A 19645-nucleotide genomic window follows, 5' to 3' on the forward strand; every position below is an offset into this window, starting at 1 on the left:
TCGACAAAGTGGTACTTGAACAGTTTTTTCTCTCGTCTGCCAAAGATGACTGCCCAGTGTCCCGGCGTCACTGGATCTGGCCATCCCACTGGCGGAGGACCAGCTGGCAGACCACTCCTGTCCATCTCTCTCCTCTGTTGTCTCTCTCTCTTCCCTGTCCATTAAACCCGTTCCTTTCCCCAGGACCCATTTTGGTGGGCCATTGAGGGCCAATCCTCGCTGGAAGATGGGAGCTGAGATGCTGAAGGGAACGGGGACGCTTCACACGGGGGAGCTCGACGGGCCTCATGCGGCCACCCCACGCAAATTCCCTGGTCCACTTCCTGCCACTAGGGCTGGCTTGTTGGCGTTGTGGGGATCCGGGTAATTTGGTAGATAGGTGCCTGGTCCTGGAGGTAGGGACATTGGTCCAGATCCCAGATGAACTGCAAACCAATTGGCTGGCTTTTGAATAAGTATAGGGATATTTAACAAAGGGTGTCTCTGGGAAAATGAGACGGCAGGAAAAGGGGGCGAGTACTCTGTGGGGGCAAGAGACTGTGCTAGCACCCAGTGGGACGGTTTTAGAGGAACCGTCTTATGCATGTTTATATGATATCATGGACGGGAGGCCGACTGATGAACACACCCTGAGAAATGGCTCGGTTACAATGATCCAGTAAATAAGTCACGCCGGGTGCTGTAAAGGTTGTCAGATTCAGGTAAGCTAACCTTAACTTAGATAGCTATGTGCTTGCTTGCCTAAGGTTAGATTTTTAAAATCATTTAATTTCATTAATCATATATCATTCATCATAGTAGTCCGTTCTATGAATACATTTAAAATCAGTAACGAAGTACATGAATTTTACATGATTACCACTGTCCATCTATTCCATTTTTACGTTAGTACAAGATATTATGGTACATTACAATAGCTCACATTATTCCTGTAAATTACAGAGATTGCAGGTGATAGCAGGCCAGATAGCTACATTTCTCATTCATATGTTGACCGATGTTTGAACACCACAGTTCAGTATAATGTTTTGTTTTTAGTGCATCTCTCTCTCACACGCATACACACAAACTGTGCTTAGTTGGGGTCCCATCATACATTAGTTTTAATGATATATTGTAAGTACTAATGTAAAAATGTTTAATTACTTCCACAGGTGCATCGATGACCGCCAGTGATGCAGTGGACCACTGTGAGGGTGATCAGATCCACATCCCCCTGATCTCGCTGAAAGTCCCCTGACATTACCTGCTATGAATAGTTTTTTTTTTTTTTTTTTATCTTAATTTGATTTTTTTTTTATCTTCAATCTCTGATTTGAAGGAATAAGTCATGTCAAGTTTGCAAGTTAATTCCATCTTGGTCTATTACATATGGGAGTTAAATGGTGAAATTGTACAGGATGGTCAATAGAAGGTGTCTCTTGCTTCCTGAAAACAACAAACACTGATCAACAAATCCCTAATGATTTTATACAACTTGTTTTAAATTATACATTTTCTAAAACACAAATCAAAGTCTTAGGCAAACCTAAAATACATTTCAAAGCTTTCACAGTCGTCTTATTTCAGAATCATTCATTATCATTTCACTTGACATTTACCTACATTATTCATTGATTAGACTTAATATACACCTACCAAATCTTACCTTTTGCATATACACTGTGCAGAATTACTAGGCAAATTGATTTTCTGATCATATTTTTTCCCAAGTATATTTTACCAATTCCAAACCACATCAATCTTAATAAGTATTAATTCTGCATTTAATCTTTTATAAGTGATGTATAATCTTTTTTGGGCTCATTTTTTTCTGTAAAATATAATCTGCCTGATAATTATGCACACCTTCACTTCCAAGTTCCAGCCTCCTCCTTTTCTAATGTGTAATTTATAAACGTTCACTTACCTTACTCCAGTGTACAATTAAGATATTAGACAAGATACTTAGTCTGATGATGGTCATCAGGTCAGCAGCTGTGTGTCACAAACACGTTAATATACTTTTAAACATGTATACCATACTTAGTGTATATTAACAACACAAACGCTGCAAGATATTTTCATGAATAATAAATAATAATGTGTGTGATAGTCTTACCTTCCTTAATATCGAGGCTACATGATCTTCCCAAACCAGCGATGCAGGAACATCCAGTAATCTTCACTGATCCCTGCTCACTGACCAGCACCACGCAGAGTCCATCAACTCCTTCTGACAGGATGAAGTAGTTAAATATAAATAATATAAGTTACCTCTGGCCACTTCTTTAATTTTGTCTACCCACGTTAACAGTGACGATGGATGGGGACAATTTGAGACCATTTGATCATCGTAAGAAGTTTTCATCGTGCTCCCAGTTTATAGCTAGCTATAAACAATCTTACAACTACTGAACTAGTTACTGGATGTGCCGTATCAGTTTAGCGGAAGTCGGATGACAAAATGCGAAGTATTAAAAGTGGGCGGGGCGGAATAAGGTGAATAGCTCCGCCCACGGCAAGCAGCCAGCAGGAAAGAATCAGAAAGCTGTATTTTTCTTTTATAAATATGATAGAACTAAAGACTAGTTTCAAATCAAGAAACAGGTTTGTGTTGCCTAATAATATTAATTAGAATATTACTGTTTTTGTCTTTTAGAAATGCATATTTGATGGTAGTTGTTTCACTTTTAGTGAAATGGATCCGAGCACAATCGTTCACCTGCAACATTTTGAGTTAGGATTGTGTTTTTCTGAGTTTATTCATTAAAAGAAGTATGGTTTAGATTATTTTAGTCCACGTGGTGATGATGTCGATAAATGTGAATATCCAAAAAATAAGTGATATTATAGAAAACATTCCAGATTTCAGCAATATTTATCTATTATAAATATCAGGAGCTCAGCAGTGCGTGAACTGTCTTTAAATCTGTTACAGTTCAATGAAAACATAGATAAAAAGATTAGAGAAGCTACTGTTATTTTTAAGGTTTTTTTTTTTTTTTTGCAAGAAAAGCAGTTAGTAAAGGAATAGAGTGTAAGTCAAAAAGGGGCTTATTTTTTCTGAAGAATAGAATTAGAATAGAGAGTTCTATAGAGTTAGAGGGTCAAATAAAGATGGAAGAGATGAGTTTCAGCCCATCCTTGAAGTTGGTCATGAAACGTAGGTATATATATAACATTTCCCTAAATATATAAATAATAATAATTCAATTTCTAATGTGTTTTATATTATGATTACAATAGAAAAAGTAACAAAATATTAAAGCAGGATATCATTTTAAAACAAATCTGGACAATGAAAAAAATATGTGCCGACAACTGATTTTCTTTATATAAAAAAGTGCAGTTCGCGGAACAGCTCTGACGTCATCACGCAGGCGGCGGGACTCCTCCCTCTGCTGTAGTCGTGTTGGACAGAGAAGAGGTTTTTGTTTCGAGATATTCAGCGTTTAAGGTGCGTAAAACGTAATTTTTTTGTTGAAAGCTGTCTTCAAGTAATGTTTTCCACAATGTACTATATTTGCGTTGGTTGGTAATGTAAAATGAGTGTATTTCAGCGTGATAATGTAACGCTTCGTGTGTTCATAGTAAATGGCGCCAAAATGTGCGAGTGTTATTTTGTTTCCAGTGTAACGCGTCCACACACGAGGACCAGAGCAATTCACTTGGCTCTTTATTCCTTTCTGTTAACTATTTCAGTCATCTTTAACGTGACACAGACGTCTTTGAGAAAGGTAGAAGATACATCTTCATGTCATGGAGTTTATTAAAGAGGAGCCTGAAGACTCGACTGATCCAGAACCCTGCAGAGTGAAAGATGAAGAAACTGAGGAACAAATAGGTTAGTTTTTGAAGCAATTCAATAAAAATTGGTAATGATTTCTCATAATGTGTGTTTTCTTAGGCCAGAAAAAGAGACTACTCAAAGATTGTTTATTGCACCAGATGTAACTTGAAAGGAAACATAGTAAATGCATGTATTTCCAGGTTATTTGGAATATAGTATATATGTAAATATGCTTAAATTAGGGCTTAGTGATATGGCCAAAAAATTAAATATGCGATATAGCCTTCTATATCATGCCCAATGTTGTCCAACAAAACAATGTTTATATTAAAGGTAGTGAGATAAAAAAAAAAAAGTTAATGTAAACATGTAGACTACTTCATGTTATATTTACTTTGTTATATTCTCGCATCAATATAAGAGTAATTTCTCACACCAAAAGGCTTATAAAAATATAGCAATATTGTATGAACTCAATATACTGCCCAGCCCTTGTTTAAATATTTATAGCCTATTTCAACAATGAATTGGAGTGACATAATTACGACAATCTAAATTGTTTCTATTTAAGATGCACCAGATTGAGGCATTTAAAGGGATTGTTCACCCAAAAATGAAAATCCTATCATTAACTACTTATATATAAATATTTTATTGTGTTCCAAAGATGAACAGAGGTTTTACTGGTTTGGAACCATATGAGGGTGTATAATTTATTTACTGAATTTCCATTTTTGGGCAATCCGTCAAAAAAGTGACAGTGACATGACATTCAGCCAAGTATGGTGACCCATACTCAGAATTTGTGCTCTGCATTTAACCCATCCGAAGTGCACACACACTGTGAACACACACCCGGAGCAGTGTTCATCATTTATGAATATATAAATTCTAGATCTTACTCACCAGTGTGTGTGTTGGAGGCTATTATAAGATTAGCACAGATATATTTTCACATACTGAACTCTGACTGAGCGCTTCACTTCTCTCCATCAAGCGATCTGAACTTTTCAGTGCATCTCAGTGGACGCACAGTACACCTGTATTTGCCGAACGTTAAACTCTGTGAAGGCACATGACTCGCCCTCTCTTTACTGATAGCGCATGCACAGAGAGAGAGAGCGAGAGTCTTACCACGCTGAATCGACATGCTATATGTAAACTATATTATTTGTTGTCTTCTCCTGTCAAAATAATGGAGATCATTTAGAATTATTAAACTTTTACGAACAAGCAGAAGATATGCAGGTTTCTCTGGTAGTGGGCGGAGCTAATGTTCAAATGGCAATTTCATTGGCTGACGCTCATCTATTACCGTCCCTGTTTTGATTTCAGCAAATCAGTTCGACCGAACGCAGACAACGTGATTAATATTCATGAACCCAGCAGCTCATCAATCCATAGTGCATTGTATATGGTTAGTATTGCAGTAGTATTATTATTATTTTTTATTAATATGATCTATTATTATTATTATATATATTTTTTAAAGAAACCCTCAATGGCCAAAAATATCGTAAGCATCACCAGCAGTCGCAAGTTCAGTTAAAATTACAAATATGCGTTCATACATGGTTATCAAGTGTTAGTTCTAATCACTAATCACAAGTTCTCTCATTAAATAGTGCTTAATACTATAATACAATGCTTGACTGACTGATTAAGAAGCTAAGATTTAAGAAGCTGTGCCATTTTACATTTTTGTGTGTGTGTAAAATAGCATATCAGTCTGGCGAGTAAACAACATTTTTTACTAGCCAATGGTGTTTATATTGCCAAGGTGTGCGTAGAGGGTTGCAAAATAAGTTCATTTTTACATAAAGGCATTAACAGCAAATCCTCTTTATTTACCCAAAAAATTAATGTTTAAATTTAATTAATTAAAAGACAACTAAAATTTGGGTGAAACTTGTTCACTGTTTTTCACAATTATATTACTTGTAGAAAAACTTAAAACACAATTGTTAATAAGTATAAAGAATGGCAAAGTGTATTTTTTTTAATTAGCATATTTTTGTTTTGCTTTGGTACCGAAATTGGTATTGAGAACCGTGTATTTTCACTGGTATCGGTGCCGAATACTGACATTTTGGTATCGTGACAACACTAACTAAAAACTGTGATAAATCAATTTATAAAACGGTTTATTTAATTAAAACGAATACATTTTAAAAGATGCATTTTTTTGGAATGTTTATTACATTGATTTGATTTATTGTCCATATTACTAATTTGACGGACAAATGCTTTAAAAAATACATTAAATGACAATAGCGTCAGTACTGAAGAACTGAAAGTGTTGATAATGACTGAAAGAACACATTGCACACTAAACATAAAACACACTGAATAGTTACTTTGTGTTTTTTATTATCTATTTTTATTTGGGCTTGACGTTTTGAAATTTTTTGGTCTCCCCTTTTCTGATTTTTGTCAATTTATTGTTATTAATTGTAGGTCTGATGGAAGTGAAAGAGGAAAGCCAAGAACTGAATGAAGTTGAAGACAGCCAGCATTTACAGACACCTGAAAACTGTATAGCTGAAGAAGATGACACTCAGTCTGAAAACCTTTCACGATCATTTCACACCAGAAAGAGACCTTTCACATGCCATCAATGTGGAAAGAGTTTCACTAGTAAACAAACTCTTCAAAATCACATAAAAATCCACTCTGGAGAGAGGCTTTTCCAGTGCACTCTTTGTGAAAAGCGTTTCGATTATAAAGGACAGTTTAATATTCACATGATGAGCCACACTGGAGAGAAGCCCTTCTCGTGTGCTCCGTGTGGAAAGAGGTTTTTACATAGAGGACATCTTAACGAACACTTACGGATTCACACCGGAGAGAAGCCTTACACATGCGCTCACTGTGGAAAGTGTTTCAGATTTCAAGCAAGTCTGACATGGCACTTGAGAAGCCACACTGAAGAAAGCCCTTTAACTGGCTCTCAGCGTGGAAAAAGTCTCAAACAGCAAGAAAAACTCAAGAGTCACATGAAAATCCACACTAAAAAGAATCAGTTTACATGCCCTCATTGTGAAAAGAGCTTCAGTCAAAAAGGACAATTTAGTATTCACATGATGAGCCACACTGGAGAGAAGCCCTTCTCGTGTCCTCAGTGTGGAAAGAGGTGTTTACATAGAGGACATCTCAACGATCACTTACGGATTCACACCGGAGAGAAGCCTTACATATGCGCTCACTGTGGAAAGAGTTTCACACATAAAGCAAGCCTGACATGGCACATGAGAATCCACACCGAAGAAACGTTTAAGCATTACATTAGAATGCATCCTTTCAAATGCCATCAGTGTGGAAAGAGTTTCCTTCATAGAGGACACCTTAATGAACACTTAAGAGTTCACACTGGAGAGAAACCATTCACATGCCCTCACTGTGCAAAGAGTTTCAGTCATAAAGGATACTTTGATCTTCACTTAAGGATACACACCGGGGAGAAACCGTTCACATGCGATCACTGTGGAAAGAGTTTCACGCATAAAGGAAGCCTGAAGTGGCACATGAGAATCCACACCGAAGGGCTTTTCCCTTGCAGTGTGTGCGGGAAGAGTTTCGCCTATAAAAGGGAACTTCAGATTCATAGAAGAATTCACAGCGAAGAGAACCCTTCGACTTGTCTTCAGTGCGGGAAAAAATTCACATGTGACAGAAAGTTTAAGTGTCACATGAAAACTCACTCTAAAGACTATATTCACTCATGCAATCAATGTGGAAAGGGTTTCAATCAAAGAGGACACCTGGATGAACACATGAGAACCCACACCGGAGAGAAGCCCTTCAAATGCCATCTGTGTGGAAAGAGCTTCAGTCAGAAAGGAACCTTAAACATTCACCTGAGCATTCACACCGGAGAAAGACCGTTCAAGTGCCATCATTGTGGAGAGAGTTTCAGTAAGAAAAGAAACATGAATGTTCACCTGAGAACTCACTCTGCTATTAACCTTGCATGCCATCAGACTGGACAGAAATTAATTCAACAAGCGCACCTTAGTGATCATATAAGAATTCACATCGTAGACCGACCATTCACGTGCCATCACTGCAATAAGAACTTCATTCACCGAGGACACCTTAATGATCACCTGAGAATCCACACCGGAGAGAAGCCTCACGTGTGCCAACAGTGTGGGAAGCGTTTCACACATAAAGGAAGCCTTACGTGGCACATAAGATCTCACACTGAAGAGGAACTTTTACAATGCCGTCAAACCGACAAGAAATGCACAGAAAATGCAGATGTTGAGAGTCGGAAAAGAACGTGCACCGCAGCAAAGCCTTACGCGTGTCAACAGTGCGGGAAGCGTTTCCCTCTTAAAGCAAGCCTTAAGTGGCACATGAGAACTCACGCCGATGAGGAGCCTTTCACGTGTCACCTAACTGACAAGAAATGTACAAATGATGTAGAGCGTCCGATAAGAGTTCGCTCCGGGGAGAAGCCTTACGTGTGTCCATTATGTGAAAAGAGTTTCAGTCGTCAAGCAATCCTTCAGAGTCATGTAGAAACTCACTTTGAAGAGAGTCCTTAAAAAGTCCTTTTTGACTAAAGCATTACAATAGCGCAATATGTTTGCAGATATTTAGGAAACATGCTAATTCACATACTTGTTTCTCTGAAAATCATTACATTTGCTAATATAACATACTGCACCTTTAGACATGCCCTCAACGTAGAAAGAAACTACTCATAATCTTACGAGAAACCAGGCATTTTTTCTTAAGTACTATCACCTTATTAAGGACTTGCTTTTGGCTTGCTCACTCGGGGTATAATAACAAATAACACTTTTTTTTTGAAGCTCTAAATGGAAGTGTTCGGCGATGACCAATGGTAGATATTTCTTCAGTATTGTCTGTAAAGCTTTGAACCAGTGTACACTACTACCATTATATATGAAAATCACTGTAAATCAAACTGCCTTGGCTTACACATTTTTCTTGCATTAAAAACCTTCACGTCCTCATGCCACGTAAAATGTAAACAAGTCAGATATTGTTTTAGAAAACATGCTGAACTTTGCAGAAACAAGCTTGTGTCATTGTGAAGAACAATTTAAGCAGATAAAGACCATATACTGATAGTTGTACATACCACTTTGAGTTTCGCAATTAACCGAGACCGCAGCATTAGCCGCTTTTCCACTGTTGGGCCAGTGCGAGCCAATGCTTTAAACCGGTCAGGTGGGGCTAATAGCATCGGGCTGTGTTTTCAACATCACGTCAGAAGCTCCGCTGCGCATATTTCTGCATTGTACGGGGATCATAATCCACATTGGATCAAGTTATTTCAAACACTAGCTACTGACTGAAAGTGAGTTTTGAGCTCAACTTATTTAAAAAGTTTTTAATGCTGGTGTTATCGCTGTTAGCTTTATGAAATGATCTGCAGCGCTGAGCTCTCCAGATGCCTTTATTAATAACCACTCCTCAGGCCCGCTTTGGCCCAAGGTTTTCGTCAGCGCCGAGGAAGAACTGATGAGGCATGATCAAGCACTGGAAGTGACAATGGAAACACGTCTGGCACACACTAGCTCGCTTTTGGCCTGACAGTGGAAACGCAGTCACTGAATAAAGCCACACATTCCAGCTTTCTGCAATTCTGATGTTGCCTAAAAAAACTAATAATGCTGCTGCACAATACTTTATAATACAGTGCAACGTCAGCATGTTGTAACACAACATCTGTATTGCAAACTGTATTTCCGTTATTGTCATTTGTAGCGTAGGCATATCACAGCGGCATTGTCATATTAACCAATTCATATTCTGTAAAATGAATGAACAGTTGCGATACACTGTGTGGACAGTCAGTTATTCAAATCAAATTCCACTGGGATATGCACGAAATTGGATTTTGGCTGACAGTGAATGAGGCTTTAGTGTTTTCCCCATGTCTAGTGTGTTCCTATGATTAACAATTATGATGATCTGTCTTCTCATTATCCCGTGTGCATTTAAATCCTCTGTTTAGCTCAGTGCATTGTCCTGTATTGTCATTTCTAATTCTTGTAAAGCTTAAACTTCTCTCCTGTACCTTAGTTTGAGTAAATGTTGGATTTCCTTCTTTATAGAAGGTATTAAGTATTCAATTATGTTAAATGGCTGACATGGAGATCCATCTCTTTATCACCTCCCTCCAGTTCCTGGAACATAACATATCATATATTTGGACTGGACTTGAAGATCATGTTAAACATCTTATTCCCCTGTCTGTTCATGGTCCTCGAGGGAAGTTTAAGGATTTTGTTGGCTGTTTATTAACACATGATCCATCTTTAGGGGGGCTGAAAATTGATTGAAAATTGGTTTCAAAGATAACGCTGTTGAAAATGATCCCTGACAATATACAATACTCTCTCCTTTTGTATAATCCTTTCCCCCTAAGAACCCAAGAGTTTTATACTTGCTCTAAAATCGTGTTAACGTTGCCATTATCCTCCACTAATTGGAAAATGTTGTTAATCGATCAACACAGGCTCTGAAAAATGACTTGGCCGTTCTTGAATTGTCATTCCAAATATTCTGAAATAAAAATAAATAAACAAAACGTATGTGTAATTTGTGTGCTCCAGCTATAGCAATCTTCAGTTTAATAATTTATACAACCTCACTTGGAAAAAATTAAATCTCCAACAGAAGTTGGAGAATACATGTGATCTGATATTGTTCCACCATAAATAATCTTTCAGATACGGCACTTTGTAGTGGTGTTTGAAACTGTAGGGGAAGTCAGTCTTATAATGCACCACAATAACAAATGTACAGCAGAGTACACACAACAGTTAGCCGCTAGGAAGCAGACCCGCAACATGCCCAGTGACAGGAATTATGCTCGGGGTGCACAAATGTTTGCATACCGGTGAATATTGTAGATTATTCACTGATTGTCTAATTGGTGTCAACTGAATAGAATTGGAAATTGGCTGAGTTTTAGGGTAGATCTAAAAGGAGATGTCATAGTCTTGATAGAGTTGGTATTTGATTAACTGGGGACCGTGACAGGAAGCAGATTGACTGACTTACTGACCGACTGCTAGTTAACTTCAGTTGTAATGTACAACCCTCTTCATTGTAAATATGTAAACTCTAGTGTTACGGTGCACGCCTTGCCGTCGCTCTTCTCTCACACGCACAGAGATAGAGAGAGAGAGCGCAAGAGAGAAAGTCTTGCATATCATGCAGAAATGATGCGTTACATGTAAATTAATCTTTGTTATATTTTCCTGTCAAAAAACAAAAACTAAAAACAAACCCAAAATTTACAAAGTGACTAATTTGCATTCATACATGGTTAACAAGTTTTAATTCTAATGACAAAACTTCTATTATCAAATATTACTTGATTATCATATTATAGTGCTTGACTGACTGATGTTAAGAGTGTATTTGATAAACATACAAAGGTTTGTTTTTTTTTTTCATGGTTGTTGCCAACAAAAAATATAGCTGCAATTACAGAGCCAAGCAAAACGAGGAACTATGCATGGCAGGGAGCATCAGACTGCAGCAGAGTAATTAAAGACTGAAAAATCATAAATCATAAGCTCTAGTAATATGATTTAAAGTTTTTTTTTACTTTTAATCAATAAGGTTATCAAATCTAACGTAAACAAAAAACATTTCCACTATCAACAAGAGATCCATAAGGTGTGTTTCACCACAAGGTGATGTGGCCCCGAAACTTCAGAGCCAATCACATAAGCTGAGCTTTCTGATGATGATGGGATCGACAAAGGACACTGAGATGGGAATCGAACTCGGGTCGCCATGAGCGGATTTGTGCTGTATGCTGATGCACTAAAGATGATCTGAACCAATCTGAGCTGAGTTCAAAAATACAAAAAAAATAAATAAATAATAATAGCTATTTTAATTTTGATATGTATTCGACTCAATATGGGAGGGGAAAAAATAATTTAGCTTCTAAACATTATGGTTCAAGATTTATTGGCATAAATGTGTGAATTTGAACTGTTGTTGAATAGGTTTTGTATCTTCAGTGCTTGCCCCATAATAAAATAAAATACACACTGTTTAAACAAAAGATTCATTTATAATATATATTTGACTTCATGACTTTTGGAAAACAGGTAATCTTTCAGTGTTGATCAGGGGTGTGCAAACTTTTGTATGTCTTCAAGGCTGTGAACCTAACATCTTTAGTGAGGGAAACATCTACAATCCAATAAAGCATTGCAAATGACAATCAAATTAAAAATGACAGAGAAACGTAAAACTCTTAATTTAAAATTTGTTTAAAAACCAATATATTTGCAATAGGTTTATGGACAAATATGCAAGTATATACACATACAGTATTGTTCAAAATAATAGCAGTGCAATGTGACTAACCAGAATAATCAAGGTTTTTCGTATATTTTTTTATTGCTACGTGGCAAACAAGTTACCAGTAGGTTCAGTAGATTCTCAGAAAACAAATGAGACCCAGCATTCATGATATGCACGCTCTTAAGGCTGTGCAATTGGGCAATTAGTTGAATTAGTTGTAAGGGGTGTGTTCAAAAAAATAGCAGTGTGGCATTCAATCACTGAGGTCATCAATTTTGTGAAGAAACAGGTGTGAATCAGGTGGCCCCTATTTAAGGATGAAGCCAACACTTGTTGAACATGCATTCCTCAGAAAGCTGAGGAAAATGGGTCGTTCAAGACATTGTTCAGAACAACAGCGTACTTTGATTAAAAAGTTGATTAGAGAGGGGAAAACCTATAAAGAGGTGCAAAAAATGATAGGCTGTTCAGCTAAAATGATCTCCAATGCCTTAAAATGGAGAGCAAAACCAGAGAGACGTGGAAGAAAACGGAAGACAACCATCAAAATGGATAGAAGAATAACCAGAATGGCAAAGGCTCAGCCAATGATCACCTCCAGGATGATCAAAGACAGTCTGGAGTTACCTGTAAGTACTGTGACAGTTAGAAGACGTCTGTGTGAAGCTAATCTATTTTCAAGAATCCCCCGCAAAGTCCCTCTGTTAAAAAAAAGGCATGTGCAGAAGAGGTTACAATTTGCCAAAGAACACATCAACTGGCCTAAAGAGAAATGGAGGAACATTTTGTGGACTGATGAGAGTAAAATTGTTCTTTTTGGGTCCAAGGGCCACAGGCAGTTTGTGAGATGACTCCCAAACTCTGAATTCAAGCCACAGTACACAGTGAAGACAGTGAAGCATGGAGGTGCAAGCATCATGATATGGGCATGTTTCTCCTACTATGGTGTTGGGCCTATTTATCGCATACCAGGGATCATGGATCAGTTTGCATATGTTAAAATACTTGAAGAGGTCATGTTGCCCTATGCTGAAGAGGACATGCCCTTGAAATGGTTGTTTCAACAAGACAATGACCCAAAACACACTAGTAAACGGGCAAAGTCTTGGTTCCAAACCAACAAAATTAATGTTATGGAGTGGCCAGCCCAATCTCCAGACCTTAATCCAATTGAGAACTTGTGGGGTGATATCAAAAATGCTGTTTCTGAAGCAAAACCAAGAAATGTGAATGAATTGTGGAATGTTGTTAAAGAATCATGGAGTGGAATAACAGCTGAGAGGTGCCACAAGTTGGTTGACTCCATGCCACACAGATGTCAAGCAGTTTTAAAAAACTGTGGTCATACAACTAAATATTAGTTTAGTGATTCACAGGATTGCTAAAAAAAAAATGTTTGTACAAAATAGTTTTGAGTTTGTACAGTCAAAGGTAGACACTGCTATTTTTTTGAACACACCCCTTTCAACTAATTGCCCAATTGCACAGCCTTAAGAGCGTGCATATCATGAATGCTGGGTCTTGTTTGTTTTCTTACAATCTACTGAACCTACTGGTAACTTGTTTGCCACGTAGCAATAAAAAATATACTAAAAACCTTGATTATTCTGGTTAGTCACATTGTACTGCTATTATTTTGAACAATACTGTATGTATGTATTTTGAGAGTGTTAGGAAAACCAATTTGATTACATTTGCTGTGCTCCATAAGAGTGGGTGGAGCATTAGATGTTATTTGGTGCACTTTGTTTGCTGTAAGTCTGATTGGTGGAACTTGTGTTGCAGCAGTTTGGGTAATGTAGTTTTCACCCAAACTTCTGCTATTAAACAATTAAGTTAAAAATAAGTTAAATAAAAATCAATAAAAAGGTTCAATAAAGGCTTTATATAGCACATACTGATGATCTCTATGAAACCAACAATTTATTATTTTTATTGGGAACTTATTCAATCAAAAGAAAATATTTAAGAAGAAGATATCAAATAAATCTAAAGTTCTACCACGCAACTCGATAACTCTAACACAATCACATCATTATTCACACAGCTTAGCTGATTGGTTTATTTTCGCATCAACAGCCAATGAGCTTACTGCTCAGTGTTCAAATACTCCGCTAGTGCTAGCTAAACCCTCCACCTTCCCCAGCTCCACCTGTATAGATCTGCTACAGTTTAGCTCCCTCTGATTCCAGATTTTCTAATAGTTGCATCTCAGACAAATATTGTCCTCCGAACAAACCACACATCAATGGAGAGATGATTTATTCATCGTTCAGATGATGCATAAATCTCAATTTCAAAAAGTTGACTAATGACTGATTTGTGCTCCAGAGTCACATATATGTTGTGCGTGTGTATCAGATCTATAGTTGACTGACATTGTCATGTATATTTCCATGCTAAACATTCACCTGAAGATGAGCTTGGCTCGTTATGGCTGCTTCAGACAGTGTCTTTTCTCATGAGCCAGCAGATAAATAGTTGTGCTGAAGTTCATCCCACATGAAGCGCAGCTGTAGAGCTTCTCTCCTGCATGCACCGCGTCTGTTTTTGACGTTTCTGAAGCAGTCGAATGCGCTGTTTTTTCTCCAGTATGGATTTGTTGCTGCTGTTTCAAGTGGCTCGCTCTAGCACAAGCATGCATCTTCTGGTGTGACTTCAGATTGCCCAGCCATTTAAAATCCTTTCCGCACAAGGAACACGCATAAGATCTCTCGTCAGTGTGGCTTTTCATGTGTATCTCTAAGTGAGACCGGAAAAGAAACGTTTTATTGCAGCGTTCGCAGTTAAACATCCGTTCTCCAGTGTGAATGCGCAGATGGTTTAAGAAGTTGATCTTGTCTCCAAACCTCTTGCCACACTCCGAACACTGCAGGACGAACTCCAAATGAACCTGCGCATGACTTTTCAGGTTTTTCTGATAAGAGAAACTCTTTCCGCACTGAAGACACGTGTAAGGCTTCTCTCGAGTGTGAAATCTGATGTGACTCTTCAGGTTTCCTTTGTGTGTGAAACCCTTGCCACAATGAGGGCAAACGAACGGTCGCTCTCCAGTGTGAAGGCGCACGTGAATATTAAGGTTTCCTTTCTGAGCGTAACTCTTTCCGCAGTGATTGCACGTGTATGGCTTCTTCCCGCTGTGGACTGTCATGTGACTCTTAAGGTTTTTGTTTAATCTGAACCTCTTGCCACACTGCAGGCATTTGAAAGGCTTTTCTCCAGTGTGAGTGACCACGTGTCTGTTGAGATGCTCCATGTCTGAGAAGCTCTTTCCACACCGGTGGCATATAAAACAGTTCTCTCTAGAGTGAATCCTTGTGTGGAAATTAAGAGAATGTTTCTGCGTGAAGCATTTTCCACACTGAGGGCAAGCGAAAGGCTTCTCTCCAGAATGGACTCTCATGTGATGATTAAGGTTTCCCTTCAGCGAGAAGCTCTTTCCACAGACTCTGCAGGTGAAAGGTCTCTCGTTGGTGTGAATTCGCAGGTGGCTATTAAGGTTTCCTTTCTGAGTGAAACTTTTTCCACAATGATGGCACGTGAAAGGACTCTCGCGGGTGTGGATTCGCAGGTGGTTCTTAAGGTTTCCTTTCTGATTAAAGCTCTTCCCGCACTGCTGGCAGGTAAAGGGAGTCTCTCCAGTATGAACTCTCATGTGGCTATGAAGGTGTCCTTTACGCAAGAAACCCTTTCCACAGTGAGAGCAAGTGAAACTACCTCTAGATCTGGTTTTCACGCTTCTTTTTTGTTTTCTCAAGGAATTATTTTCTGTCTCTGTGCAGCTCAATGATTTTTCTCCACTGGTGAAATCATGATGTTTCTCCTCCTCTTCATTAATTTCTTGACTTTCCTCTTTCGGCGTCATCAGGTCTAAAAATGAACATATTAAATGGTCAAAACTCTATTTTAGACAAAAAAAATCTAGGGATCAAGCCACAAAGCAACATCCGTTAAATAACTTAAAGTTAATTCTGCAATTCCATCTAGAGTTAGTTGTGAGAATAGAAACCAACCTATTTTCTCCTCCGTCTCTTCATCTTTCACTCTGCATGGATCTGTAATTCTTATTTCTTCATTCTCTTCTTTAATAAACTCCATGTTTGTAATATTATGTCACACCAACCTTACGTTTTTCTACTTGTTAGCACATGTTTAGGATCATGAGAATAATGAAGTAAAAATTAAACAATTCATAAAATAAGTATTTTACAAAAAGTATTTCTACAACTCGTTTAGATGCGATTTACACATCGTTAATACAGTCATTAATGCGGCTCAGTTCACATAAAACGTTACATTTAACACTTCACCTTAATTCGGAATACTTTTCAAAAAATAAAAAATAAAGAAAAATGCTCTAAATCAACGTAAACGCCTTGAACACTGATGGATTCAATTCAACAAACCTCGATCAAATCCCAGCACAAACCGGCGCGGGATTATGACGTCAGCATGCCTAGAAATAAAAGTCGTTAGTTGTTCGTTCGCACTTTCCATATTATACTGATAATGAAATATAAATCATGTGATAATTTTTATCTGGTGAAATTAAAATTAAAATACACGTCGTCCAACGATGTGATAAATAATACCAAGCGGGACTCAGAATAGATGATTACACTGTTTATGTATAATTTAAGAAAACTTATGTGGTATTGAAATTACAAATTTGTCAATTTCATCATTTTTATTGTTAGTAATATTTGTTGTTGTTGTAGTATCCCGGAACGTACGCTACATGACTTTTATTTTGAAGCGCGCTGTGATGCGTCATAATGCTGCGACAGACAGGTTTGTTGTTGTTTTGAACGAATCAGTTTTTACGGTGTTCAGATGGATTTAAAGCTTTTACAGATGTACTGCAGCACAACAGTAAGGACTACACGCCATTACACTAATAAAGCACTTAAGAACGATAAAAGCGACAGTAGTGAAATGAAAGTAGAATGACTGTACTGCTGTAATGGGGTTATGTGCAATGAGTAACAGAAAGATTTATTCTGCATTTATTTAATGGTGATTATTCATCTTAAACACGAGCAAACCAGCAGGAAAAACTGCAAGTGAAACAGCTGAGAGATCTACTTAACACAATATTATAAACATGGAGTTTATTAAAGAGGAGAGTGAGCAACAAACAGGTCTGATTCATCATTAATACATCTTCTGTAGAAGTACATGTTTTAATTGCACAGTCTCTGCTGGCATTGCTTTTATCCTCTGGTTGTGAGTTATAGACATTAGTCCTTTAGGTTAAGTTTGTTACATGTTTCAAAGCAGCCTAAACTTAAAAGTTTACAAACAAAAAAAGGTGTGTGTGTGTGTGTGCATGTTAAAATATGTAGTTTATCTCAGACACTGACACAGTTAAGACCCATCAACTGAGAAACCCTAATGTCACATTGATCGATTTCTCTCAGACAGTAATGATCATTCTGGCGACAGCTAAAAGAGCATTAAATGTCTGTCTGAACTGCTATGTAACTGGGTTTGTCCCTTTTGATTAATGTTAATTTCAGAGCTGATGGAGGTGAAAGAGGGACATCAGTTTCAGAGAAGTGGACACCAGTCTTTAAATGCCAGAGATAAAGAGTTTGTCACTCATAAAGGTGACCTGAAGAGACACAGAAGGATACACACAGGAGAGAGACCTCACATCGCTGTCTAAACCGCTGCACTCAGAAACAGCATCTGAAGACACACACACAAGGATCCACACCCAAGAAAACTCTGACGTTTGTCCTCAGTGTTGAAGGAGCTTCAAATATCTGAGTAACTTAAGACACATGACAGTCCATTCAGAGATAAAACTGCACCACTGAACACAGAATGTCTCATTTAATCTAAAATCCAAATATTGAGTGTAGTTTCTCCCAAAATAGCTGCTAAAAGTCATGATTATTATTTATTATTATGATACTATTATTTATTCATATTAATTTATATATTCATTGTTTTATGTTAGATATTATATATTACATTATGGGGAATGAATTGTCATTGTTATTTTGACAAGAGTTTAATGTATTCCAACAACAGTCTGTATGTTCCTCAAAACAATCCTTCTCACTCCACAAAGAGCATTTATTATCGTTCTACTCAATTTTCATGTCTCTGCCGTTGCATCACATCATCAGTTAATCATTTTTCTGTGTTCTGTAAATACTTTGTACAGTATGTATTGTGTTCAGTATTCTGTGTTTTGTGTATATTGTATTGAACATGACAGTGTTAATAGTCCATGCAAACGCTATAGATTTTTACACACTGTTGCATAATAAATTGTTCTGATTTGATTACAGATCTGCCTGCTCTCTTATATATCAGCAACATATTTCAAATAGGCAAATATGGATTTATTTTGCAAATTCATTTTGTTATTTAAATTCGGTACATTACATAAATATAATATAGATTCATGGAACATTATCTTTATTTAATATCATAATGATTTTGGGCATAAAAGAAACATTTATAATTCTGACCCATACAATGTAATGTTGGCTATTGCTACATATATGCAGGTGCATCTCAATAAATTAGAATGTAATGGAAAAGTTCATTTATTTCAGTAATTCAACTCAAATTGTAAAACTTGTGTATTAAATAAATTCAATGCACACCGACTGAAGAAGTTTAAAGGTGCAATAGGTGATTGTCTTCAGAAACATTTTTTGTTATGCTGGTTGAAAATCTACCCACATCCCGATAGCAGTCATTAAATTAATTGGTTCATATTTATTTATCTGTATTTATATATTATATATTCTGTGGAAGTCGTAGGACCAAGAAATGTATGCTCGGTACGAGCGTTTTAAATAGCTTTCCTACCTGTCTGTCAGCATATGTATCTGCACACCTCTGTGCTCCATGTTTGCACAGACAGAATACGTCATTAGCGCATTCACACACACTGTTCAGACAGTTAGAACAGCAATCAACAACCCAGTCAAGAAGTTCAAAATCACTCTCAAGGGCCTTTTCCTGGACTGTGCCCAGCTGGTGGAATGACCTCCCAAGTCTTTACTCTTTTTCAAGAAACATCTAAAGACTCATCTTTTTCACCAGCACTTAACCAACTAATACTAATACTTTTGCTTCTTTTCTTGTCTTTTCATTTATAAAAAAAAAAAAAAAAAAAAAAAACTGGCAATGCGTTCTATACTAGACTAACTGAGACTTGTCATGGCACTTGTATACTGTTGCTGTTCTCTTGTTGACCTGACTGCTTCTATTGTTCTCATTTGTAAGTCGCTTTGGATAAAAGCGTCTGCTAAATGATTAAATGTAAATGGTTAATGACACCTGATGTAGCCCAGCAGTTCCCAATTCCAGTGCTCGTGTGCATATTTTGCATGTCTCGCTTAGTTAACACACCCGATTCAGATGTCCAACTCAAGCTATGTGAATGAACTTTGTTCCAATCGATATAATCCCTACACCGTGTTCATTGTTACCTACTCACTGAGCAGTGGTTTACTTAACTTTGGAACATGGACTGAAAATGGGAATCACTGATGTACTGTAGCCTATTGTTGTAATGTTGTCTTTGGTATTCGGGTC

The 19645-nt window shown here is 37.4% G+C and overlaps 2 protein-coding genes and 1 long non-coding RNA gene across 5 annotated transcripts; 2 read left to right on the forward strand and 1 right to left on the reverse strand.

The window, feature by feature from the left end:
- Positions 1-3185: 3185 nt before the first annotated feature.
- Positions 3186-10340, forward strand: LOC127950438 (oocyte zinc finger protein XlCOF6). Of its 3 annotated transcripts, none has more exons than XM_052547488.1 (3): positions 3186-3439; positions 3614-3826; positions 6230-10340. In XM_052547488.1, exons 2-3 carry the CDS (start codon positions 3742-3744, stop codon positions 8320-8322), a joined length of 2178 nt encoding a protein of 725 aa, XP_052403448.1. In that variant the 5' UTR covers positions 3186-3439; positions 3614-3741; the 3' UTR covers positions 8323-10340. The 3 variants fall into 3 exon arrangements, with proteins under 3 accessions (XP_052403448.1, XP_052403449.1, XP_052403447.1); XM_052547489.1 differs by having other exon boundaries at positions 3705-3826; XM_052547487.1 differs by having other exon boundaries at positions 3187-3439; positions 3685-3826.
- Positions 10341-13992: 3652 nt separating this feature from the next.
- Positions 13993-16526, reverse strand: LOC127950446 (zinc finger protein OZF). The gene is made up of 2 exons (XM_052547509.1): positions 16096-16526; positions 13993-15952 (listed from the first exon to the last, which is right to left on the reverse strand). Exons 1-2 carry the CDS (start codon positions 16178-16180, stop codon positions 14514-14516), a joined length of 1524 nt encoding a protein of 507 aa, XP_052403469.1. The 5' UTR covers positions 16181-16526; the 3' UTR covers positions 13993-14513.
- Positions 16527-16849: 323 nt separating this feature from the next.
- LOC127951365 (uncharacterized) lies at positions 16850-18381 on the forward strand. The gene is made up of 2 exons (XR_008152646.1): positions 16850-16954; positions 17602-18381. It is a non-coding gene; the product is annotated as an uncharacterized LOC127951365 (long non-coding RNA).
- The last annotated feature ends 1264 nt before the right edge of the window (positions 18382-19645 follow it).

Source organism: Carassius gibelio, chromosome B2, assembly GCF_023724105.1.
Source record: "Carassius gibelio isolate Cgi1373 ecotype wild population from Czech Republic chromosome B2, carGib1.2-hapl.c, whole genome shotgun sequence".
Classification (NCBI taxonomy): domain Eukaryota; kingdom Metazoa; phylum Chordata; class Actinopteri; order Cypriniformes; family Cyprinidae; genus Carassius; species Carassius gibelio.